The 26083-nt window shown below is 38.1% G+C and overlaps 3 protein-coding genes across 8 annotated transcripts in view; 1 reads left to right on the forward strand and 2 right to left on the reverse strand.

Annotated features, from left to right (window-relative positions):
- Positions 1–424: 424 nt before the first annotated feature.
- Positions 425–2643, reverse strand: LOC102194945 (C-C chemokine receptor type 2-like). Its single transcript, XM_005743205.2, has 3 exons — positions 2637–2643; positions 1530–1688; positions 425–1317 (listed from the first exon to the last, which is right to left on the reverse strand). The coding sequence occupies exons 1-3, from the start codon at positions 2641–2643 to the stop codon at positions 425–427; spliced, it is 1059 nt and encodes a 352-aa protein (XP_005743262.2).
- A 2014-nt stretch (positions 2644–4657) lies between these two features.
- LOC102201354 (C-C chemokine receptor type 3-like) lies at positions 4658–9389 on the reverse strand. Its single transcript, XM_005743133.2, has 4 exons — positions 9185–9389; positions 7728–7831; positions 6686–6826; positions 4658–6587 (listed from the first exon to the last, which is right to left on the reverse strand). Exons 2-4 carry the CDS (start codon positions 7732–7734, stop codon positions 5692–5694), a joined length of 1044 nt encoding a protein of 347 aa, XP_005743190.1. The 5' UTR covers positions 7735–7831; positions 9185–9389; the 3' UTR covers positions 4658–5691.
- Positions 9390–12909: 3520 nt separating this feature from the next.
- Positions 12910–26083, forward strand: part of cobl (cordon-bleu WH2 repeat protein) — a 67032-nt gene continuing 53858 nt past the window's right edge. For 4 of the 6 annotated variants that reach the window (XM_005743134.1, XM_005743139.1, XM_005743138.1 and 1 more), the window contains exons 1-2: positions 12911–13370; positions 25147–25341. In XM_005743134.1, coding sequence (XP_005743191.1) covers positions 13342–13370; positions 25147–25341 — 224 coding nt within the window. In that variant the 5' untranslated portion in view covers positions 12911–13341. Of the gene's footprint in view, positions 13371–25146; positions 25342–26083 lie in introns of all 6 variants that reach the window. The other 2 variants (XM_005743135.1, XM_005743136.1) reach the window with 2 other exon arrangements.

Here is a 26083-nt window from a genome sequence, read left to right on the forward strand (position 1 = left end):
GATTTCTATTTCATCTAAGACTAGAACATTCTGTATTGCCATCTTTGGTTTGTTTGTGTTGCAGTATGCTGTTTTTGCATGTTTGTGTCAGCTTGTTGTTACAGGATGCTGCAAACAGCAGGTTCAGTTAAATGCACCAGCAAGTTTCACTGAGCCTGAGCAGAAGAAGGACCAGCATTACATAGTCTCAAAAACACTGGAGATAAGTTTTGAGCCTTTGCATCTGAAATGTTATGATAAAAATGAAGTATTCCCTTGTAATCATAGGATCTAAAGGTGTAAACACAAACTCTGTAGTGAAAAACACTGCAGTATGTGTCAAATACAAGTGGTCAAATGAACAAAAAAACAATAACAAGATATGCTCTGCAGTAATAACACGTGAAAACTGCATGTTAAACAAGTTACAACTGCCCTCAAACTTCTACAGTTTAAAAGTGGAGGTGATTTCAGAGCCCCTGGACATAACTGAGCTCCTCCTGAATGAGCTGTCTGACAAATCTCTGCTGTAACCAGGCACCAACTTTTTCAGCAGCTGCAAGGCTCGTCTCATAAACTTCTCTCCCACAAAAGCATATATGATGGGATTCAGACAGCAGTGAGTGTAAGCAAACGCCTCAGTTACTGCCACTGACAGCCTTATATTTTTGTCCATGGTGTCATTACGTGGGATTTTCCCCTTTTCCTGAAGAAACTTCAAGAAACGAGAAATGTTATATGGAGTCCAGAGCAAGAAAAACGCAACAACTATACAGATGATCAACTTGACGATGCGGTGCCTCTTTGCTGTCCTCATGCTCATCAGTGTGGGGATGATCCTGGAGTAGCAACCAACCATCACCAGCAAAGGAATCACGAGACCCAGCACATTTGTGGTGAACAGGTTGTAACGCTCCCAGACTTTGTTGTGATAGTTACATCCAGTCTTCTGAGGCTCTTCCTTTATTTCCCGTGTGGAGATAAAATCCGGCAGAGAGACAAACAAGCTCAGCATCCAAACGAGCACGGTCAGAATGATGGCTGCCCTCTTTGTGCGAAAACGTGCAACCCTGTGAGCGTGCACGATGATCATGTAGCGGTCCAGCGTCATGACAACCATGAAGAAGATGCTGCTGAAGAAGCCAATCTGGTGAGACCCGGACAACAAACGGCACATGAAGTCTCCAAAAGCCCACTGACCAACCCTGACATAGTGAGAGAAGAAAGGCAGCGTGAAGACAAAGAGGAGGTCAGAGAGAGCCAGGTTGAAGAGGCAGATGTCTGTCAGGTTGCTCTGATTGCGATGCTTCACCAGGACACACACCACTAGTCCGTTACCTTTGTGAGAAAAGGCACGATAAGTGTATCTGTCACACTGTTACATGTAAAATAAGGATGTCTGTTTTTGTGTTTCTTACATCACTGTTACACACCTACATACAAGAGTCTTTCCCCTGAATCCCTTAAAGTCAACAGCTTACGAAATCTATCTCTGTCCCCAGAAAGTGAGGACGTGTTCTCACAGCCAACATACAACAGGACACACCTACCTATGAAGCCCAGGATGAAAACCAAACTATAGAGAGTGGCAAGAAACACTTGACTGAAATCTTGAATATCAGTTAAGTTGATAGGAGCATAATCTTGTGTGACACCTTCATCATAGTAACTCGTATAATTGTATGTGTCATTTTCTGTGGCATTCTCGTCTGGGGAGAGAGAGAGAGAGAGAGAGAGAGAGAGAGAGAGAGAGAGCTGTTATTAGTAGTAGTAGCTGTAGTATAGTAGTAGTATTTCAACACAGACCATGAATATTAATGTACAATGGATATAGCACCTGTCTACAACGCTGCATTCAAACACTTTGAGTGCTCACGGCATTAAATGTTAATAATGAAGTTTCAATCATTTTCATTGAAACACAGGAAAAAGTTCAAAAGTTACTGGTGCTGATTACTGTTTGTGAAAATGATTTTCCTTTGTTATGTATGTTTAGGCCCTCAAAGTCAGTTGATAATGAGGATTATTTTGCCACCTGCTGGTAGTTACAGGTACGTCTGTCAAGCCACCGTTCGTCACTTTTCACCGGATGCTTCTGCTTTATGAAAAATGAGATTTAAACTTCCTTTATACTGTCTATGATTTAAACCAAATCAGCTACAATAAAAACAGGTGATATGAGGCTAAAAGCCAATAAGCCCGGTCTAAATGTGTACTATTAGAACCCTGGGGCACTGAAAATGATTATTTCATTTCGTCCATTTCTTTATGTTATAATCATTTTTACAAAAATATCCATGTAATGAGATTATTTAAGATTATCAACATAATTTTAAAATATTATTTTTATTATATTGTCTAACTCAACAGACATGTTTGTAGATGACAGCAAAAGGTCACCTTCACAAACATTGTGGTTATACACATATTTTGTACACTTTTGTGAAGACTTTTCGAAGAATATAGAAATAGAACTATCAAATAGAAATAAAAAGATAATATTTTACAGTATTATTGGTTTTAGATCTCTACAGGAATGCGTACAGCCTTAGACATTAACCATAATAACATGGATATATTTAAAAGAAAATATTAAAATATTACACTGCAAAATTACCAATTTGGATACCAATGGATTACTTATTAAATGTATTCACCTTGCATAGTGATATCTCAATGATGGCTCTTCCAGCCAGGTAGAGTCAGGAATGGCACTTCAAGGCTCCCCCCTTTTTGTTTTTCGTTCTTAATGATGTGATGCCTTTATTCTGCAGAGATGAACTAACACCCAAATAGTTAGCAGTCTGATAATGAGCAGTAAAAAAAAACAGAAGAGCAGATGTTGCTTCCTGTATGTCCTGTAAGTAAGATCTTTATCTTGTCTAGATGTCTGCTAGACATCAAGAATGCCAAAAATAATTCAAAGAGCAGAATGGCATGTGGTTACACCCCTTCACACCTCTAAAACTGAATGCTGGCTTTTAAAAAAACAATTAAAACCCTTCATGATTTTTGCATGTAGGTTTACACCATATTTAGTTTTCCTTCTACTTAAACTTATTTAGAAAATGCACTATTTTTCAAATAATTTTCAATATGAATACATCTTTAATTTTAACAGCATAATTTCACTCACAGCTGAAAGGGCGAGTGATAACTTCTGCAATTAATATTTTGGTCTTTGCTTTGTTACATTTCACATCACAAGTTGCAGCTTTGATTAAGAAATGTGCTCGACTGATATTAGTAATTGTTCAAAGACTTCTATTCAGAGTCAAACGCAATATTACTATAAACTGGTGTTTCTGTCTCTATCTTGATGTCTTCCTTTTCTCGTCATCATTTTCTCTTCTTGTTGTCATTGTGGTGCATCTCCATGACATAGACCCCACATACCCGTTTTTATATACTTATTGCTGCACAACCCACTTACTCTATGAGAGATGATTGATTCTTGGAAAACACGTATGTGTGGTCTACTGCCACCTCTTGTGGTGGAAAATTAGAAAAGTGGTGCACATTTCAAAAGTTTGAATTCTTTGGTAGAATTTCAGTGACGCATAATCAAACCACATGGTCATTTTCTGAGATGGCTGTCTGAGGGGTGGGGGGGGGGGGGTTACCGGTAGATGAATCAACAGGAAATAAGTGTGTGACATCCTGGTTAGCAGCTCACTGACCAGTTATGGCACTGCCTCAGTGCCTCAGATTGCTAAATCTGGTTGTATCTCTGTGTTTAACAGCCACTGCAGGCGATCTCATCGTTTCTGACCTATGCTGTTACATTACAATGATTTGATTTCCTAAAGACAAAGTTCACCTGGTGCAGACCAGACAAGTAATTTATCAGGTAATGTTTGTCTTAAAAACACAACTGGAGAAAAAAGTAAGTAAATGTAGATTTTCTTTCAAGTACCATACAACCCATACATCATTTTCCTGCACGTTTGCTGCTTCTTCACCTTAAGTTTTTCTTTGCGTTTAAACTCGCGTTTGGGGGTGCAGTGACAACCTTTGCTGAGTTTAACAATAGTTGTTATTCATATTTTCTGAATGTTTCAAAAACATACTGTGCATGTAAATACAAAATCCCCAAATTATTTTACTCTTACATGGAAGAAAAGATTATTTCTGAACTCTTTTTTTCAAAGAATGTCAATAATATACATAGTTAGCAGTCATTTTGCACCCAGGTTGTTTTACTTTATAAGCATTACATTTTTCTGTTTCTGTTGCTCTTGCTGATGTATAATTTAAAAATAGCATTAAAAAAATCAACAACACGCAAACACCCAAAGTAAGTAAATAACCTACATTTTTTAATTTTTGTCATTTTTCTTTGTATTTGAATTACATATTGAGTTTTAATGCTTTTCAAAATATTGAATTGTGTTTTTAGGGTGTTTCTGCTTACCCTGCAACTTACTTACTTTGATTTTACAAAAATAGACTGTTTGCCAAATATACTTCTCATATAACATCTGCAAAAAGCATTCAGCTCATGAGGAATTACACAGCTCATCTTTACTTCAACTTCAGTTGAAAATAACTCACAGCTGATAAAATCTTTGTTATACTAGTTGGTCTTCCACTAATGGTCCCCTATAACAGACAACACTAATGTTCTATGGTGGAAAACAGTTAAGTATCAAATAAATAAATTAGGAACTGTCTCACGTCATATCTTGTCTTTTTTTAATAATCTCTTTTTTCATGACTTTTCATGTAAGGATTTTTTCTTTACAGTTACAAAGGGAAATATAGGAGATCATGCTCAATACACACTATTATACTCAAAATATGCAATATCAGAGATAAGAGATAAGATAAAACTTTATTAATCCCTCGGGTGGGTTCCTCTGGGAAATTCGGTTTCCAAAAGCACAGCACCGACAGAAGTTACATATCAGTGACTGTCTTAAGGAAACTACCATGTAAAATCAGGATGAGAGATGAGTATTGCAGAATATAATCACTTTCACTGGTAAAGAAATTGCAAAGCCAAGGAATCAAAAACAACAGCAGCCAAAAAAAGCATAACAAATGTGTACAATAAAGTAAGATAATATATATATTTAGTATAACCTTTGAAATACCTGCAATAATCACTGAAGCAAAAAAAGAAAATCTAATATATAAAACTCTATACAGCATACTGTACATGCGTATACAAAATTGACACAAAAATACACACTGGAAAGGTTGTTCCTTATCATTTGTCAAATACCCAATATTATGTCAGAAGACACGTGAAAATGTACTTTTAACACCTAGCACTGTATTTGCATACATTTGAATAAAACGCTTTATGCACACAAGTATAAAATGTTCCATTATGCCTTGTTTTCTTTTTCGATATGTTTATCCTACATAGCTGTTGAATAAAAACATGCATGAAGAAAATAGTTTCATTTTACACCACCAGCAAAAAAACCCTCATTCCATAGTTTAGAAAGGACTTGAGAATCTGTAAAGCAGACAGCAGTGCTAGCAGGTTACAATCATTTCAGAAGTAATGAGCCTTTAAATCTGAAATCTTACAGTCAAAACAATACTGAAAATTCAACATGGTGAGACACAGGTGAAGAAAACTGCTATGTGGCAAGTGGGAGTGACCAAATTAACAAAACAAATCACTGAAACATGAATAGGATATGGTCTGCAGTAATAACAGGGTGAAACATTCATGTCAAGCAATCCTCCCTACACCTTCTACATGATATAAGTGGAGGTGACTTCAGAGGACCTGGAAATAACTGAGCTTCTCCTGAATGAGCTGTCTGGAAGATTCCTGATGCCAGGCACAAAATTTTTCAGCAGCTTCAAGGCTCGTCTCATAAACTTCTGTCCCACAAATGCATATATGATGGGATTCAGACAGCAGTGAGTGTAAGCTAACGCCTCAGTTACTACCACTGACAGCCTTACATTTTTGTACCAGATGGGATCACGTAGGATTTTTCCTTTTTCCTGAAGAAACTTCAAGAAACGGGAAATGTTATATGGAGCCCAGAGTAAGAAGAATGCAACCACTATGCAGATGATCAGCTTGACAATGCGGTGCTTCTTTGCGGTCCTCATGTTTACCAGTGTGGGGATGATCCTGGAGTAGCAACCTACCATCACCAGCATGGGAATCACGAGGCCCAGCACATTTGTGGTGAACAGGTTGTAATGCTTCCAGACTTTCTTCTCCTCGGGATAGTTACATCCAAACTTCTCAGACTCGTTCTTTGTTTCCTGTGTGAAGATAAAATCCGGCAGAGAGACAAACAAGCTCAGCGTCCAAACGAGCACGGTCAGAATGATGGCTGCCCTCATTGTACGATAACGTGCAACCCTGTGAGCGTGCACGATGATTACATAACGGTCCAGCGTCATGACAACCATGAAGAAGATGCTGCTGAAGAAGCCAGTCTGGTGAGAGCCGGACAACAAACGGCACATGAAGTCTCCAAAAGTCCACTGGCCGACCCTGGCATAGTGAGAGTAGAACGGCAGCGTGAAGACAAAGAGGAGGTCAGAGAGAGCCAGGTTGAAGAGGCAGATGTCTGTCAGGTTGCTCTGATTGCGATGCTTCACCACGACATACACCACTAGTCCGTTACCTTTGGCAGAAAAAAAGAGTCGAGAATTGTATACCTTTGACACTTTCCCTCCAATGTGTAAACACAACTGTCATTCCCATAGTAGAAGACACACCTACCTATGAAGCCCAAGGCAAAAACCAAACTATAGAGAGTGGATAGAAACACTTGGCTGAAGACCTGTACATCACTGAAATTGGTAGGAGCGTAGTCGCCTAAACCATTTTCATAGTCCTCGTAACTGTACAGTGTGGTCTGTTCTGTAAAGACAGTTATTATAATTGTTTTATTAGTAGTAGTAGTAGTCTTATTTTTTGTTATTATTATTTACACACATACTACAAAAATTAACCATCCAAATTAGGTTATATTATCACACATTATCAAGCATTTTAATTTAAAAACAACAACAACAAAACTGGTGAGAAAAGTTGCAATGTAAGTTGAAGACCACTGTTGCTGTCACGTCAGTTTTTTTGAAAGGAGGGGTTTTTTTCTATTTCTAAAAATAAAAAATAAAAAATACAAATAGTAATCAGTTTAGCTCTGTTGTATTAGGTTTAAGTCAAGTGATAACGGAGATTATTGAGCCACCTGCTGGTTATTACAAGTACTCCAATTGTGGGAATGTGAACAGAGTTTAAACTTTAGTTCGCCATTGTAGCTGATTTTAATCCAGATCACATTAAGCTAAAAGCACAAATACCACCATAAACCTATAAACATTAAACCACTAACCTTTCATTATGGTCTTTTTCTTTATTTTAGCATTTTGTCTTACATGGACATTTTAATTAATGGGTATTTTATATGATTAGCATCATTTTATAATAATATTTTTTACATTGTCTCAATCAGAAGATGCATGTTTGCAGATCAAAGAAAATATAAAAGGTTTATTAAGGTGAACTTCAAAGATATCGCAGCAGTGCATTTATTTCTTACACTTTTACAAACAATTTTTCGAGCACAGTGTTCTCAAATAAAATATTATCTAGATCAAATATGGAAAGAGAAAAAAACAAGTATTTGCCGTATTACAGCATTTGAATTTAAATTCTTAAAGCAATGCATACAGACTTACCATTACACATTATAACACAAAAAAATGTTTATACTGCAAATATCCCAAATTCGGGATTAATGTTAAAATATATTCACCTGACATAGTGATATCTCAGTGATGGCTAATCCAACCAAGTAGAGTCAGGAATTACGCGTCAAGGCTCGTTTTTTTCCCCCCTCTGTTGTTGATGCGACGATAGCTTTAGATGTGGAGAGATAAATAACAGTCTTAATGCTGCAGTCTGATAATGAGTAGTACTGAAGCAGAAGTGCAGATGTCGTTTCCTGTACGTCCTTGGGTGAGATCTTTATCAGTTTAAACTCTGAGCTTACCATCTAGACACCCAAAAATAATTCAAGAACAGCACACACACATTTTCACACCTTTAGAAAACAGCCGTTAGTTTTTGCTTAAAGGCCCAAACAGTTTGTCATTAACGTTTTAAAATGCATATTGCTATTCGTGTTTTCCAGTTTCATAAAATGTTACTCTTTTTAAAGTTCCTTAAAGTTAAGGTAATTATTTATCTCTTTTAATCAGACAGGTTTGCAGTATCTGGTTATCTTTTGGTTTGCCACATTTCCTGTCACATTTTGCAGCTTTGAATAAGAAATGTGCACGCATTAAATATTAGCATTTGTTCAGGACTTCTATCCAGAGTTAGCTTTAAGAGTTTCCTCTTAAAAAATTAATTAATTAAAATTAATTTTAAAAAGTTTTTATTTAGCCCTGCGACAGACTGGCGACCTGTCCAGGGTGGACCCTGCCTCTCGCCCTATGACAGCTGGGATAGGCTTCAGCGCCCCCCCTGAAAAGGATAAGCGGGAACCAATGGATGGATGAAGTTTTTATTTATTTATTTAATGGGCTGCACTATTAAAAGGCAAATTAGAGATTTTTTTACAAATTATTCTATTTTAGCTTCCATATATATCTCTCTCTCTTCATATGTCTTTATTGTCGTTTTGTTTTGATTTTTTGTTTTGTTTTGTTATTAAAATATTAATAATATTAAAATATTTTTTCCCTTGATCTTGGTTTCGTTGTACGTCTCTGGTGCATATTTATGACTCTTTATAGAGCGATTCTTGCTATTTTATGCATGGTCTTTATCGTCCTCTTGTGGTGAAAAACTCTAAAAACATGCAACTCGTGCTGTGCAGTTATATAACGTATTTACGCAGTAATAGCTCCACGTCAGGGGTCTATTAAAGCGCGGTGTTCTTCGAGACAAAATCGGCAGCAATGGATAGAGTCATTGAGGTGAATAAAGTTTTCTTTTCGGTGAGGAAGTGAAATTGTTTTTTTCCCTGTCTAATGGAATCTGGGCAGTGTCATGATGTGTTTTTAAGAAATGGAACGATAGCCTGAATGAAGTTAACTCTAAGCTTAAAAAAAGAAAAAGAAAAAGAAGAAGCTGAGCATAGGTCCAAGAGATAAAAATGCTTTCCACAGTGAGATCAAAGGCATAAAAGGTCAGGACGTGTCATATTGTATGGAATGACAGGACCCAGATGCTGAACAGGGAGATGTTAATACGCAGAAAACGCACCTTTATTTTGGAAGTTGGAAAATCCAAATATGCAGAGTCCAAACAAAATCCAAATGCTGGAAAAAAATTGCAAACTGAATCCAAGAAACAGGCAGGCAGCACACAAGTGAGGTTACTGAAGAATACAACAGACGCCACATATAAAACCAAAGACAGACACGCCTGTAAGTGAATACATGTGCAATCAGGAGGAGGACTGTCACAGGGAAATAACATACAGGAAGTAAAATTTGGGACAAGACACATGAGATACAAGCTAATAAAGTAAAACTGGGAGTAACCCTGAGGTCAGAAAAGTTCTTAATAATCACAAAATCCAAAACTGCCACAAAAAAAGACAAAGAAAATAAGAACAGGGAGCAGGAGAGGCTGGAGGACAGGGAATTTGTGTCTGTATTTCAGTCTGTGTTTTTTGTGAAACATTCTGTGTGTGTATTCAAATGTATTTATGCCTAGTATATTGTTACTAACTAACAAACAGACAGACAAACAAACAGATCGATGACATACTTCCTCCCAAACGCTTGATTGCAAGGGAAAGAATTGCCACCAAGCATTATTAAATAAGTGTCAACAAGTCTGCTTCCCTTCAGGAACCCCTGCCCACCTTCTACTCAACGTCACAAAGAGGAAGGAAAAAGCAGACAAGGTCATAGATAACAAAAAACGCTATATAGCAGATTCTGGAGAGACACTGATCCTCGCGTTGTTCTTTGTTCTTTGCAAACAATTTCCAATCAGAGTAGTACAAGGATAGAAAAAAAATTAGGTGACAGTGTTTTGGATTCAAATCCCTACAGCAATGTGTACACCCTTAAGCTTTACACATTATAGTGCAAACATATTTCCAAAATCATGCAAAACATCACACTGCATATATTTCAAACACTGTCAAAATGTATTCACCTACCTGACTTAGTGATATGACTGGATGACTGGATGTGTAAAGCGCTTTGGGGTCCTTAGGGACTAGTAAAAGCGCTATACAAATACAGGCCATTTACCATTTTTGCACAGTGTACCAGGCACTCTTTTCATAATGAACTTGTATCTACTTCTTCTATCTACTTCTCCAATATTAGGGGAGCTCACACACGAGGGATTACCCTGGTTATTTATATCAACATGTTGGAAACTTGCTTTCTGGGCTCTATTTCCAGGAAACAAGTTCATCAAATTTTGAGTTTAAAACAGCTTAAAAATAAACCCTGAGTTCAGCAACTCTCAGTTCAGCAACTCTCAGTTGCTGAACTCAGAGCTTTTCTTGGAACAGGAAACTGTTCCAAGAAAAGCTCATCAGAGTAAGTTGAATCAATTCTGAGTAGTAACCCTGGCACATGGGTGAGTAGGGAAATAAAGAACCCAGCATTCACCAAGGCAACACCATTTTAATCCAATGGGCAGAGGACATGTTAAATTTTTTAATAATCATGATTATATTTAGATACATATTATAAAGACAATTAAATCTTTATAACTGTAAGTATATGTGGGTGACAGAAACTGATGATAAAAATGTGGAGAAACAGATCAGACAGATCATTGATGGACCTGTGATCTGCCCTCAAGTCCGTTTTTTAGTTAAATAAAAACAGTTTGTACTACAGTTCATGATTATTCCAGTGTTTGAGTAATTATTTAGTAACATTTTAATCTACTGATGGAATATAGCAGCCTCCCTTTTTTTAAGACAAGAATTTCTTTATTTTTGTTATTAATGGATAAGAAATGCTTAATAAGATTTCAAAGAAACTCTGCTTGAATTTCCCACACTGTAACCATTTTTAATCTGATCTAATGTCAGCCTTAACTGAAAAATAATGGCTCACTCACACCCATAGTCAGAATTCAGTCATTGTTTCACATTTAACTGAAAAAAAAAGTTTTTCAATCGTTAGTTTCAACGGTAAAGGCAAGTATGTTTTAAGAAATAGTTTAGCTTTGACAGAGTTATTTCAGTAGTTTGGGGGGGATGATCTGTTTAAATAAAGACTGCAGATCGTGTCGAGAAAAATCAGGCTGTTGTGAATGAATCTGGACAGGATGACCTGCATCTAGGTCTTGATATGATATTAGTTGTGGATTTGTCCTGCTGTGCAAGACTCAGACCTGGACACAGTTTCCTTATGAGCTGCTTATGAGCTGTCATAGGTAGTCTTTTCTTCTGAATGTTTGTCACTCCTTCTCACGAATCGAAGTGATTCTACTGCTTTATGAAAACTTGACCTAAATCACCATTGCAACTAATATAAGACAAATCTTATGAGTCTAAAAGTTCACCAGGCCAGTGTCACTATATACCATCGTAAGTGCCTTGAGTCAACTGTTGTTTCCATTTGGTGCTATATGAGTACAATTGAATTGATTTAAAACTAAATTAACCCCGACAGTGAATATTTATTTGATGTATTCACCTGACTTAGTGATATCTCACTGATTGCTCTTCAAATTAGTAGAGTCAGGAATTACGCTTCACAGCTCCTCATGTGATGCTTTCAGATGTGTACAGATGAATTATCACTCTTAAAGTCTGCAAGTACAAGGTGTGCAGAAATAGAGGTGCCAATAGAGTTTCCTGTTTGTCTAGAAGTGAGAATTACCAAACAACTATCAAGCAAATCTGGCAAACAACACATAACATGTGGTTACACACCTTATTCACATCATGAGAAAAGGACTGCAGTTTTTCTTTTTTTTTTCTTTTAGCTTAAAGGCTTAAAGAGGAATTTTTATTGTGGCTATAGGTGGACTTGTTATTATTGTTCAAATACTGTTTGTTTGTTTGTTTGATTGTTATTTTGTTTTAGCCTGCACACGTCCAGCTTCACTTTCCTTTTTCTTTTTCATCTTGTTCCTCTACTACTTCCTCTTCTTCCTCTGCTTCATATCATACATTCCACATAAATATCTTTATAAACCGTTTAGTATAGCCAGTGTACCCACAGAAAGTCTACTCTTAACCTAATAAGACCTATAACTTTTATAATGTTTAAAGTAGAGTCGCTGAGTGATTACTGTATGGTCTATGGTGACCTCTTGTGGTGGACAGTTTTGACTACATGTCTACACTTTCTCGTGGCACAAAGCATGCTGGGAGAAAAGGTTTGAATTGTCATTGCAGAATTTAAATAAAGTATTATCACCTAGAAGCTACGACTCAGACTTTGGCGGCTGTAGACCTGACATCAAACAAAATATAACAATAATAATAATACATCAGATAGATAGATAGATAGATAGATAGATAGATAGATAGATAGATAGATAGATAGATAGATAGATAGATAGATGTGTGTGTGTGTGTGTTAATTGGAGTTCATATTGCTGTTTGTGCACACGCTATGTTGTTATATTTTGTGTTTTGGTAGTAGGCTATTTCTATACGGTATTTGTACCGACGCTCTCCAGTTGGCGCTGAATGAAGTCCCGATGAGGATGATTGACATTAGATCTGCTGACGAAAGCGGGCTGAAGAGAATCTCGGCAAAGTAAGAGTATGTAGATAACGGAAATCGCTTGGGATTCCTTTCTAAATAAAAGCGTTAATGCTCTTTAAGCGCTACAAGACTGTCCTCACGCGAGGTACAGTAGGGAAAATAGCACAGTTATAACGTAGATGTTTTCTGTGGAGCTAATATATATCCCTCATTAGAGTCGCACAAAGACGGAAAGACTTTGAAATGAGCGTTTTTAAAAGGAAACCTTTAGTTTGGAAGGACATCCCGGTAGTCTTTTTAATGGTTCAGTTGACTTGACAACTTCGCGAAGGGATACGAAGATTACAACAAGTGGATATGACAAGTTACTCAGTCCGAATGACTCAGTAAGAATGTTCAGCATGGATAGACTATAACTTAAAAATAGTGAGCAATAGTGTTAATGTTGTTAGGTCGTTGCTAGCCTCCGGGGACACTTTGCGGCCGGTATGCTTCAGCTCACAGCAGACTGACTCATCTTTGCACACTGTCACTTGTTGTGCACTCTTATAGACAGTTTTTCCCTGTTAGAGTTATACTAGAAAATTTGCCGACTATAAATTATTGTAAGTATGATGCTGAAACTCGCAGGTGACAACATCATGGTTAGCCACCGAGTCTGAGTAACAGCGCATTTTGGGAGCGAGCCCCGCTAATCTCAAGTTGGAGGCAGTCTCAGCGATGAGCGCGTCCTCAAAGCCGCCTTTAGGGTAAGTAGCCCATTTCTAAACAAACACTCGACACGCCAGACTATTTACAACTCAGTTCGTGTGAGTGTTTTTTCTTCTGATTGTTTACGTAAGTTTCTGGATAATTGTAATAATGTCAGCTGGGAATTCGTCTTGGCTGAATAACAGTCTCTAATTTCTAGTCTTACTATGAAAGCCATAACCTACTAATGGGTTCGGTTCTAATGTTCCCGCGATATTATAGGGTGCTATTTGTTATAAGTTTGTTTTCACGGCAATGAATTATTGTAGATAGGCCCGTTGCCCATTCAAGTGTATATGACTGCCCAGTAATAACACACAGCCTATAGTCAGCACCGACAACAGAGAGTGTTCCAGCAGCCCAGTCTGTTTGCCACACACATAGAAAAAACCATGAGCGGCTTAGAAGCACATAATATTTTAACTGTGTCCTTGGTGTTTCATGGAGAGACATTAATCAAGATCTGGTGCTGGAACAGCAACAACTGTGAACTGTACTTTCCAAAGGCTCCTTTTAATTGTGTAGTTTGGGTGGGGCCGCCAGTTGCATATTGAGCCTGCCATTTAAAACCAAACATAAACTAAATGCAACCTGATTATCCTACATGTTATGAGAACTTATATTAGGGCACACTCCAACAAATCATACCAAGTAACTCCTTATCATCTACTGTACATTTGAATGCCAAAACATGCTATTGTTGACGACAGAGTCCACACACTATGATTGCAGGTCTTAGTCTTTCACATGTTGTTGTGCTACAAGCGGATAAAAGTAAGTGTTTTCCACCCTAAAAGCAGTATTGCTGATTTATATTTACCAGTCTGTTTGTTTTTGTTGTCCAGGGGTAGAAAGGCAAGATATAAAAGGCCAAATTATAGCCTTCATCTGCCTATGTTTTTAATAATATGTCATAATAGTCAGTGTCTGTTTTTTTTGTTTTGTATTTTACTGGGTGGTCAGCAAAAGAAAATTAGTGTGCAATGTCCTGGTGAGCTGCTCTGTCCTTCAGCATCATTATGTGGTACTTGGGTGCTAATTATGGTCATACCTGTGTACTTGAGAGCACCTGTCGTTGACCTTGTCAATTCTGATCTAATTTAGATGAGTCATACCTTTTACTCAGCGGGACACCATAAAAATGCCATCGTCCATGTGCTGTAGTTATGTAGTAATAGTTCACTATCGTATAAACAGTAAAATGTGATGTTCTTCAGGGGAAATATCAGCAACACTTGATAGTGTTGATGAGGTGAATAAAAATTTGGTCTTTTCTTTTTTCTCCTGCTGTGACCTTTAAAGCAAAGGTTCCTTTAACCAGATACTCTTAATTACAGTGAATCCAGACTCTTAAGTGCTTGTTGGCCAAATTATAAAGCGCACAGGTCACGGAGGTAGCTGGCAGTGGAAGCAAAATGGCTTTTTATCTGCTCTTTATGTGACAGGTATTCCCATTTAAATCTACCTTGACAACTTTTGTTCTGTGATCTCTCTTTCGTCATCACACAGGGAGTAGCTACTTTACTACGTAGTGCCGCCCTCGTGAAACACAGCTCATAAAACTGCATTAACATGCAGCACAGTCAAACAGTCTGGGAAGAGACCGTTGATTGTTTTTCTTCTTTTTTTTCTTTTTTAAACTTTTGTACCTGGCTAGTGAAATCTGAGCATGTGCATGTTTGATTGTGTATCAGTGCTTACAAAGCCTGTTTTTATCAGTAGTGCAAAGTTGGACTGAATAAGGCCTTAGTTCCTAAGCTTTAAAGAAAGTCTAATTAGGCATGAATATAACGTTTGATTGTTGTTGGCTTATTTTGTGCTTGTTTTTGTTTGTTTCTGTAATACTGTGAGGTCTGCAGTTTACAATATAAGATGTATAGATGACAGTTGTTGTGTAAATAAAATGAAATTGAATTGAATAATAGAAACAAATGATTTCCCAGTGAGAACGTTACAAAAAGTCAGGATGAACATTCGACAACATGTGTCCTCATCTGAAGCAAAATAGTTTTCATTACTTAACCTCACCGTCTTTTTTTAGTGTGTGTTCATTGTATTTATACCAGACTAGTCCTCTTTCTCGAAGTCTTAATGAGCACACTGGTGTTTTCCTCTGCATGTCTGGACCTGGGGTGTTTGTGTGTCAGTAAGCGACTGCCTCTGTACTTGTTTGTGTGCCGAGCGAGGTTGAGAGCAGAAGCGTCTGTTTAATATGGCTTTATTTCATGGTCTTATGGTTAGTACACGACCCCACAGAAGCAATAAGGAAACAGCAGAGTGGCTTAAATAAATGGAGAATTAATTAAAGCAGAATCACTAAAGTAAATTACAAATTTACAGAATTCCCCACTTGTTTTTTTCTTTTCTTCCATCCTTCAAAGTGTTTTACTGAGGTGGTAGAAGTTTAATAAGAATTCTTTTCTCTTTTCTTGAGACGCCGTTGATGCATGTGACGTCAGAACCTTGTGAGTTTACTTTGGTCACATGGTTCAGTCCCCAGTAACAATCATCCACCCAAACCTCACATTTGGTCCCACTTATTAGCTGTTCAAAGGGCCTCTTGAAGCGCAAAGAGCAAAAAAACTAAAACAGCCTTACCACCGTCAACGTCCAGATTTGTGCTGCCATGTGCTTCATCGCTGGTGGGCCACACATCCTACTTTAAACACATCTGCAGTTTTTTTGGTTTATTTGTTTTGGTGCCCAATCAAAAACACACCCCCAGGAAGATGGGGTTGGAGATTTTACAGATAAATTCTGTATGCATGCATACAAATACACACACCCAGAGGTAATTACTGCATGCCATGCTGCCTGTCCTGTTCTATGTGGATGTCTGTGTGAGCTAATAAGTGATGTATATGAAGAGAGGTCTCGCCTAGCTACAGTCAAAAACGTTCGTTACTTTGAAGTTGTGTCCGCTGACCTCAAATGCCATTCTTACTGTTTGACTGTTTGCATAGCATTTGAATGCCATTAGTGTTGCACACGTATAGATAGACTAAGAGTAATCTAAGCTAGCATACTGTATGTTAGGGCTGAACGATTATGGAAAATAATCTAATTGCGATTTTTTGCCCCAATATTGCGATTGCGATGCGATATGCGATTATTTTTTAAGGTCTTTGTCTTCTGTATTATTAAACAAAGACAAGCAATACATCATATAGTATGGCCAATACTATATTACATTAATTTTAAACTGTTCTTTCCTGGAAGACAGACCTCTGTTATGATGACATGAGGTGATGCATGAATTGATGACTGACGTTTTTATTTAACTTCTTCAATCACAACAGTATATTTGAACATACACAATAGTTTATTTTTAGCTTACAAACATCTGAGCATAAAGTGCTGACAAGGAACCCTGGTGTAAACATTAAAATGAAAGTCAGTACAATGTGCAGATTGCAGAAATATACATAAAAAAAATCAGTGGCTTTACCACACTCAGTTTTTCGACATCTGTGAACTACTAGACAGTCATTCAATTAAAAAATAATATTAAATAAATAAAACTAATAAATAAAAAATACACACATCTTACTGATCTCTGCAGTCAGTAACATTACACATAAAGTGCAAACATAATAGCAATTGTATAAACACACACACAAACACGCCTTTAAAATTTAAAGGCGTGAAATTGGACGGTCTAGTTCTGATTAGCGTCACCGCTGTCTCGGTGGAGTTTAATAAACTCGGCCGTCTGCTTCTTGCTATCTAAAATATAACCAGACACTGGTGTAAATTCTCGACTGTCTCATACTTCTGTTTAATCAGTTTTCTGTTTGACGTTTAGTCAGCTGTGTGAAAACCAAGGAGGAACCCACCCGGGGGATTAATAAAGTTTTATTTTATCTAATCTAATAACTTTAATCTCAGCCAAACCGATTTACTCACGAACAAACAAAACACTGAAAAAAGCCCAACAATAACATTTTTAGGTTGTCTAAGTGACTTATATATTACGTTTAACCCGAGCAGCGAAACTCCGCGGTGATCTGAAAATGATGTGCCGGGAGTTGTGCCGTTCTCGGCCGCATCAGTAACCCTCGAGCTCTCGGTTAGCTGTCGAGCTGGTGGGTAGCAGACGCCTCTGAAAACGTCGAAGCACTTTTGCAAATATGGGATATCTTGATAAACCGAGCAGATATTTGATGTTTACACAGCTACTTTCTCGCCTGAAAATATGTTAAAAGTTTATTTTGTGACCCAGAAAGATTAGTATGAGTAATTTTAAAACTTAGTAGCGGCCGCCATTGCTGGAAACTGGAGTGTGGCTGGGCCGCGCTATGAATTCTGGGATATGGTAGTAATTTGGACAGCCTTCGGCGCGTCGCTGTGACGTAATCGGTCTACAAATGCGGCCTCAGGAGGATGCAGCCCATGAATTTGGACATGTCCAGAGTATAATCGCAGCCTTTGCGGTTAGAAAATTGCACTTGATCATGTCGCGATATTATCGCAAATGCGATATATCGTTCAGCCCTACTGTATGTCTTTTCCTAGCTGGTGTCTCAGATGATTTTAAGACAGAAGCAGACGTAACCTTTCCAAACCTCACACCCACTTCATAAAGTATTAAGGTTCATGTGGTCGGCCACTAGCTCAGGGCTGCTGACTAAGGGAGTTCCCTTCTTTTTGTCTTTGCTCGGAAGCCTATACAGTGCGCATATTTAGCAAAGGGCGTACATGGTAACAGCTGGACGTTATTTTTATGATGAGTTAAATTTAACTCATGAAAGCTGAGATGGGAGAGAGAGGGTTGCGTTTGAGGCTATGCGTTGTTGGCAGTAGTGCAGTATGTATCTGGTAATGTCTGCATCTAGCTCTCAGGCCATCCCGTTTAAAATAGAGAGGGTGTGGATGCAGTGCTTCTGCAAGCCTGTTCAGCACACGCTGATGGAGTATATTTGCTCAAAAGCACAAGAATGGCATATAATCTTTATGTGAAGTAGTTAGCTTATTAATTAAATTAACTGGAAGTGCTACTCCTTTAATTAACAACAACAGTGCATTTTACAAGGCCAGGCACAGTAGGATGAAATTAATCGGTCCTTGGGCAGCGCACTATCAGGCAGCACTTATGCTCATAAGATAGTTACTCCAGCACAATGCTTCGTTATATCAGTGACACTTCAGACATCTAGACTGGCCCTATTTATAAACTATCGTGATCCTTAGGTTCACTACATTATCCACTCTGTTTTCTTCCACTTGTCAACCTCTGCCCCCACCCTCCCTCCCCCTGCAAAAAAAGCACTAGCAGACACCTTACAACAAAGTAGTGCTTGTATATTTGACAGTATCTACAGTACACTGTATCTGCCTGTATTATGCAGCTGTTATGCACTGCTCAGATTTATTTCTGGAAGCCTGCTGTCATGTGTTAGTCTCTGTGGTATGTGTGTTTGTCACAGAGGAAGACAGACGGACTGCATGTGTGTGACTAAAGCTGGGTGGATTCATCTAGCTGATGTGATAAAGCAGAGGAGTGTTCAATGTGATAGATTTGCACATGTTTAACCTTGGAATGTTTCTCCCTGCTTTTGCCTTCATTGCAGAGAAAGATAAGGAATAACCTGTAATTATATCAGTAATTTACCAACATGTGACATTTTTAAGCTATTATTATTAAACACATAAAGGGTATCAGAAGGGAGCGCATGCAGTCTTTTTTCACGTTGGCAAACCTTCCTTTAAGGCATGGCTTTCTGCCAAAAGTTATGAATGAATGCTTTTGTACTTTCTCCCCACAAATGCTGTGATAATATTTCACTTTTCAGCTTTTCTGAAGCTTTTCATTGATTTGTGTTATATATTTATATTTTTTAATTTTTGCTTCTTCTTTTCGTCCTGTCACTACAGCAGGAGTTCTCTCTAATTGAACAAGCAGCAGCTTAGGGAATAGAGAATAAACTAATTATTATTTCCTGCTGTTGTTCCTCTACATTCCACTCTTTGCTCCACCCTTATTATTCCCTTTCCCCCTGTTCCCCCTCGACACAAGGCTTTGTGCCACCTGAGATTCCCTCTTCTCTCTCTTTCTTACTAACCATTTATTGTCTTTTTTTGTTCTCTTACTTCTGTTGGTCTGTTTGCCACCCGTGAGCTTTACCACAATGTAGCTGGAACACAGTGAAATGCCCTTGGGAACAGGCCAGTTAATAAATGTTCAAAAAAGACCAAATAAGAAAAGGAAAAAACTGGCATGATTTTTCCAGCTCTGCAGACAGTCTGTTAAGTCAGCTTCCTGTTCCTGTATTTGGAGAATTGTGGTTGTCTTGGTACATGTTTTGTGCTAAACTGTTTACAGCATGTCTCTTAGTCACTGGTCACAAGCAGACATGATAACTATATATGTCAAAAGAGATGAATACAAAAAAGAGGGTTGATGTGTAGTGGTGCTATCCACAGTAGGTGGATTTTTCTCTTTAGTTGTGAAATAAATACTCTGGGTTGTGGTTAAATCGTTGGTGAAATTACATCCTACGTCCTAATCATTTTTTCCTTGAGGTCTTCCATGAGGTCAAGGAATGACGTGAAGCAAAAATCAAAAGGAGACAGACGAATACTTTAGCAGTGCTAAACGCTTGCACATGCAAAAGGCTGTGGTGAATTTGTGATGTCCCAAAGATCACTCAGAGACAGCTGTAAATATTTTGTCCTGTGCATTCTTGCCATGTTTTATGCAGGCTATAAAAAACATCAACTTTTTAAAAAATATTGTTTCCCTTACATGTTAGAAATAGCAGCGAAACAAAAAGGTTGTTACAATACGAATAGTTGCTCTTGTCCATACTTAAATATAAATTAGCACCAGTCTAACTGTAGAAAATAATTGTTACATTTATAAAATATTGATAACCTTTAAATGTAGCTAATGCAGTGGGATGGTATTATCCTTTTGTAAAAGCTGGTCTGGTACATCCTGTGCTCAAGCACTGAACCAGCTTTGATTAGCATTTAAAGAATTTAAGCAGGACTGCCTTTTAGATACCTCATGTCCTTTCAGTCCGTCCTCTAAGAAAAAAAAAGACAGTTTGACCACAACCGTGGATTACTGGTTGCTGGTTCCATCTGAGGTTATTGCGTTAGCTAACTGTTTAAGAGTGTAAGCAACCTAATTGATCCCATGAGTAACAAATCATTTAGCACCTGCGGTGTTGTGTGTGTGGTGTGTGTGTTCTTTTTTTTTTTGTTAATCTCCCACGGGTTATTACGGTCTCTGCACACATGTTGATCAGACTCTGCAGAGCCCTAACTTGGTTCTTTTGGAGAAGTCAGGACTTGATAATCAGGTAAATTAAAGTTTCATACAAGCTAAAAATATTAACACTGGAGCCTCAGACTATTTGCAAATTCAGGGCTATTTATAATATGTAATAAGGTTACAGCTTGTATGCAAATTTAGTGAAATATTTTGCATTTGTGCAAATGAGACAGTAAAACCGGATATGATTTATCAGTCTGAGGAGAGCTAATGATTGTATGCTGCCTGCAAGCCTAGACCATTATTATGGCAACACATTTGTTTGTATGTCTGTTAAGAAAATCAGAGGTTCAAAAATAAATGTTGACATTTTTTCATTTGCTTCTCTATGCTTTGTAATTTTCACTTTGCTGTAGTGAGAGGGGCAGCGGTGAGACTGTGAATATAGAGGATGAAGCTGGCATTGAGATGCGGTGGGGGTTAAGCACATTGATAGTAATATGAGCATCAAGACATATGCTGAATTAGAAGGTTTTGTGACTAGCAACTGCAAACAAATGCTTTACTTGGCTCATATGTCCAATTTCAGTCTTCCACACTCTGTCTCTTGTTCACTGGTGTTTCTCCGGGTCACTCACCCTGGGTGTGCATGCCTCTCCAATCCACAGCTGCTACTGGACTAAGATCTGCCTTCTTTTGCAGTCAAGTGGTGTAAATATAGGTTGCCATGGGGACACCATGACACTCAAAGGGTATGCTGACTAGATGCATGTGTGGAGGGAGAACCTGAGTGTCCCGGATGTGTGCTGCACACTCTGTGTCTATTGCGTAATCAGGTGAAAACGTAAGTCTGACTTTTCAAATGTGTGATTACTGGACAAATACATGAAAGAAATATAAATGATTAATTCTGATAAGACATACAAAACATAAAAATATTTTTTGTGCTTTATCTAGATTAAGCTTAATGTTTTTTTCTTATAAATTAAATGTAAAAGAATCCTTTTTTAACAGATAAATAAAGAAGTGTGCCAGGGATCCTGCAGTAGCCTTTCGGCATACGGGTCACCTGCTCAACCCACTCAAAAATGTGTTTTGATGGTTCTGATAGAGGATAATATACTAGGGTCATGCACTAGTATATTTGGATATTGGGTTGATAAGATCTTGGAACGTGGGACCATTTACTCAGTGTTTCCCTGACAAATAAGGATAAATGATACATTGTCTAACCTTTATTTCTCCCCTATTTAAAAACAAAGTGAAGGTGGTCTCCAGTGTGTATTTAGTATTATGCAATCTTTTTACCAAACAGGAATAATCTTAACTCTGACGTACACATTGGCAGTGTTTACATTTTGTAGTGTAATATGTGTGTCACCACACAAAGTCACGCCTTAACATTCAGTCACGATTTAACCCAAGTGTCTTGATCAAGATTGAGCATAGTAATATTCAGGTTATAGAAGAGGTAAAGCATGTTTTCAAATATTTATTTATGTGCCTTCTGGTAAGTTTTTATAGCTGCCCACATGTTCTAATTTCAGATGCACTGTAGACTGGAGCCCGGCTGATGCTGAGGGTTAAAAACTTCTGACATTGCTGTATAAACCAATAATTTTTTTATATATGTGAATACATTGCTATAGACTTCTTTTTATTAGAAGGGAAACTGATGTGTACTCCTGTGCAGAAAGTATTGTGGACAAATTTTTTAAAAGAATTTTAATAGAGGCCAGCAAAAGAAATCCATCCTTGTTAATGCTGTTTTGTCAAGTAAAATGAACTATCCATTAGTAACCTTTTCTGTGTGTGCAGGTGTGTATGTGTGTGAGCATTGTAACTTAGTCTCTTCAGCAGCACTTACTGCCCCCCTGTGCCAGAGCTGGGTTTCCTTTTGCGTTGCGTTCCTTGGTGCTTCTTTACTTTCCCACTCTTTCTCTCTGTTTACGCTCATTCTAACTCTGTGGGAGACTAGGCTTCTTCTAAAGGAGTCTTTGTACATGTTTGAGCGAGGAAAAGCGAGAGAGAGAGAGGGAAAGGGAAATGTTACGGTGAGACAAACAGCAAGCGAAAGAGAGAGGAGGATACTAGCTGCCTGTGTTAAGCCTGGCCAGGACCCAGTCCCACAGTTCCACAGAGCCCTGTGCTGTTTACCTTAAAAGACTCAGACTTAACAGGAAAATGCAAAAAGTCTCTCACAGTTACAGGTCTGTAAGTCTGCTCTTTCATCACTACACACAGTTTTAGGTGCGTATATAGTCAGAGATTTTCTAGTCAATAATTAGAAATGACGTGCACTGTAATTCCAAAAAGTGAAACATTCTCACTGTACTGGATAATGAGTCAATGACTCTATGAGCCCTTTGGGCGCGAGTTAGTTGATATGTGACGTAGCTGTTAATGGTTAACTTTAGCCAGGTTAGAGTCCACTCACTGTGCTATGTCCATGTGCAAACGTCCTTCATTTTGCTGTCTTTAAACTGGGCAGGGATAACGTCGAGAATACTGGATTGAACAACTTCGGAGTCTACAATTAAATGCTTACACTGATTCTTCGGGGTGTCTCCCGAATCCTTGGAACGAGAGTTAAACAGTCTGATATATAACACGTTCGGAACACTTAATCAGCACAAGGACTGTTTTTGATGTGAGTGGGATGTTTTTTCTTTTCTTATCCAAGGCTAATACTTGAGAGAGTGAGTGTGTGCTTAATCATATGGCACTTGTCATTGCTGAGAGAATGAACTGTTTCATTTCTGTCTAATCAGCTGTGTCTGTCAGGGCAAGTACAGTTTATGTTTAGCCGAGGTCAAACACACAAGAAGGAGCTTGTCATTGACATCTGTCACAGTGCTCACGAGGAGCTGTGTGGCTGGAGTATGTTTTGCATCTGCGTTTGTTTTTTTAATTTGTGATTTTCATAAAAGTATTTTAAAGAGATTCAATGATGCGTGGTCTGCACCCTGGCCCATTCAGTACTTTATGGCTTCCTTTATTTCTGTTAAGAAAAAAACCCCCAATAGAATTTCTAATTTTCTCAACGCTGCTACTTTGTATTACTGTTTATAACATTGTTGATTCATATGTTCAGATATGTTTATACATTCTCCTCAGGGGTGGAATAAAAATGAATGAGGGGTAGAGCAGGGCGATATGACCAAAAATATTTATCACGATATACATTTGAAAATTTACGATAACGATATAACTGACGATATAATTGACACTAAACAAAATACTTTACAACTCCACAACTTTATTAGTGCAAAAAACCCATCAATGTATTTTTACTTAAACAAGCAGCTGTTTTTTATGTGCATTAAAGTTATATAAAAATGTAACAGTGCAAATTCCGCGCTGACAGTTTAACCAGAAGGCATTTCCAGTGGAAACTGGCCAACATATCCTCAGCATAACCATGTATAATATCCACAAAACTTAAAAAGAGGTTATACACACACAATACGGTAATATTATGTTGAAGCACAGTACGTATCACTCTGCGAGCCGCCTGCCTACGATGCCGTAATGCTCCGACAATCCATCAAGCGGTGCGGCTTCGTAGCTTAGCAAAGTCGAACTAAAACATTTGACAGATTTTCGAGCGCCGTGTACATAAAATCGTTTAGAGGTCAGTAAACACAACCAGAACTCATACATAAGGCACACGGGATTATAAGGGGCACTGTCGATTTTCAGAAAAATCAAAGGATTGATTTTAAGTGTGTCATATTTTCCAAACAACACGGTAATAACGACGGCCCGCTAGCATGTTCTAGCAAAAACAGTGCTTTGTTGTGTATCTGACGGACGAAAACTAAACCAGTTCCACACCACTGAAGTTGCAGCATTTTTACAAACCAATTCTGGTTCATCCGTTTCATTTAACGATCTGCTTTCGCCCTTCTCATTCTACGTCAACGCCATGTGCGTATGTAAACGTAGGCACTGCGCATGCGCGTTTTACCCATATTCTATCACGATATTTCATTTTCCTATCATTGCCCAAAATTATACCGGTATTACCGTGAACGGTATGATATAGCCCAGCCCTAATGAGGGGTGTTGTTTCTGTCAAAGCAAAGATGTTAATTTGCCTTTGGAAAGCTGTTTGATAGCAGGCATTGATTGTAGGAGTGTAGGAGTGATATTAAAGAGGCAATAGACCAGATAGATTAAACAGCTCAGAGATCTTGATAACCGAAATAATCATCTTGGCGTGTCTGTAGTTTGTTATGTAATCTAAATGAAGGGAAGGTTATGTCATAATCAGAAACAGAAAGATAGAAAAAAAGTCAACATTAGTATTCCGGCTGCCCCTGATGTGGTAGCAGTGGTTTGTATTCATAGGCTGTCATGTTGTGCAACTGACTGAACTTCAGAAAAAAAACCAGTAATGATTCAGAGGAAACAGACATTTATAATATATAATTTGTTTGTATAAAAATAAATACATCATTAGGAAATTTTAAAGTATTGTATCATATGAAAAGGATGGCCTGAAAAAGAAAAAATATTCTTATTTGTGTATCTCTCCAACTTTCATCACCAAGAAGGAGGATGAAGGCCCATGCCCCACCTCCACCACCGGCCCCTCAACCCGCTCCACGCCATATCTTCAGAACCACTACACCTGATGGGGGAGGGACATCAGGCATGGAGGCCAAGGAGAACATCCTGAGGGCCACAGTGGATTTACAGTTAACCCTGCCACAGGGCAACCAGATTTATGTGACTGAGGATGGAAGGTGAGAAAAACAGGCCCACACAAGCACATATCAAACATAGTTTTGATTTGTTCATTTTATTGTCACATGTGTCATGACCAAAAGTTTTGCCCAATAATCTCATATTATTTGACTATAAAATCTTCATATTTCTGTAGCTATTTTATTATTTATATCTGGAAATACAAATCGAATCTAACCTTAGTTTATTGTTAGTTCTGCGATATGATTCTATAGGTTGATCTTCATTCAGTCACCAGAAAAACTGTATGTTTGTTGCTCCTGTGCATGTTTTGTTCGCTGTGCCAGCGGGGCCTCGTTGGGGGGTTCCATTCCAATTTCCAACACAAGCTTTGTCCCAGAGAGTCAGTGGCTGACCTGCTAGTGCTCTCTGTCCCTAATGAGGCAATTGTCTCTAGGGCAGAAAACTGGGGATGTCTATCTTGTATAAAACAACAAGAGACTCTTTTAATAACTATAGAGAATGTATCACCATCAGATGCCTCTGTATGCTCATCACCAGAAAAACTATGTATCATATTATTGTCATAGAGGCTTTCTAACATGCAAAACTAGTATAATAGAAGAGGGGCCTGAAAGCTGAAGGCTCTACCCCCCATTCCACTTTTAAATATTGCACAAACCACGGGTTGTTATGACACTATGAAGGTAAGACCTTGTATGACCTTCTATGTTTAATAGAAGATGGTCATATTATGATCAATGCTGCTTAAAACATCAGAACCTGTTGCTATGACTGTCA

The sequence above is a fragment of the Pundamilia nyererei genome, unplaced genomic scaffold, assembly GCF_000239375.1.
Source record: "Pundamilia nyererei isolate P.nyererei 1_Seehausen unplaced genomic scaffold, PunNye1.0 scaffold00128, whole genome shotgun sequence".
Classification (NCBI taxonomy): domain Eukaryota; kingdom Metazoa; phylum Chordata; class Actinopteri; order Cichliformes; family Cichlidae; genus Pundamilia; species Pundamilia nyererei.

Coding starts and splice junctions, on each gene's coding strand:
- LOC102194945 (XM_005743205.2), bottom strand. Junction 1,318..1,529: donor TTTCATCCTGGGCTTCATAG/GTAGGTGTGTCC, acceptor TTTCTCACAAAG/GTAACGGACTAGTGGTGTGT.
- LOC102201354 (XM_005743133.2), bottom strand. Junction 6,588..6,685: donor TTTTGCCTTGGGCTTCATAG/GTAGGTGTGTCT, acceptor TTTCTGCCAAAG/GTAACGGACTAGTGGTGTAT.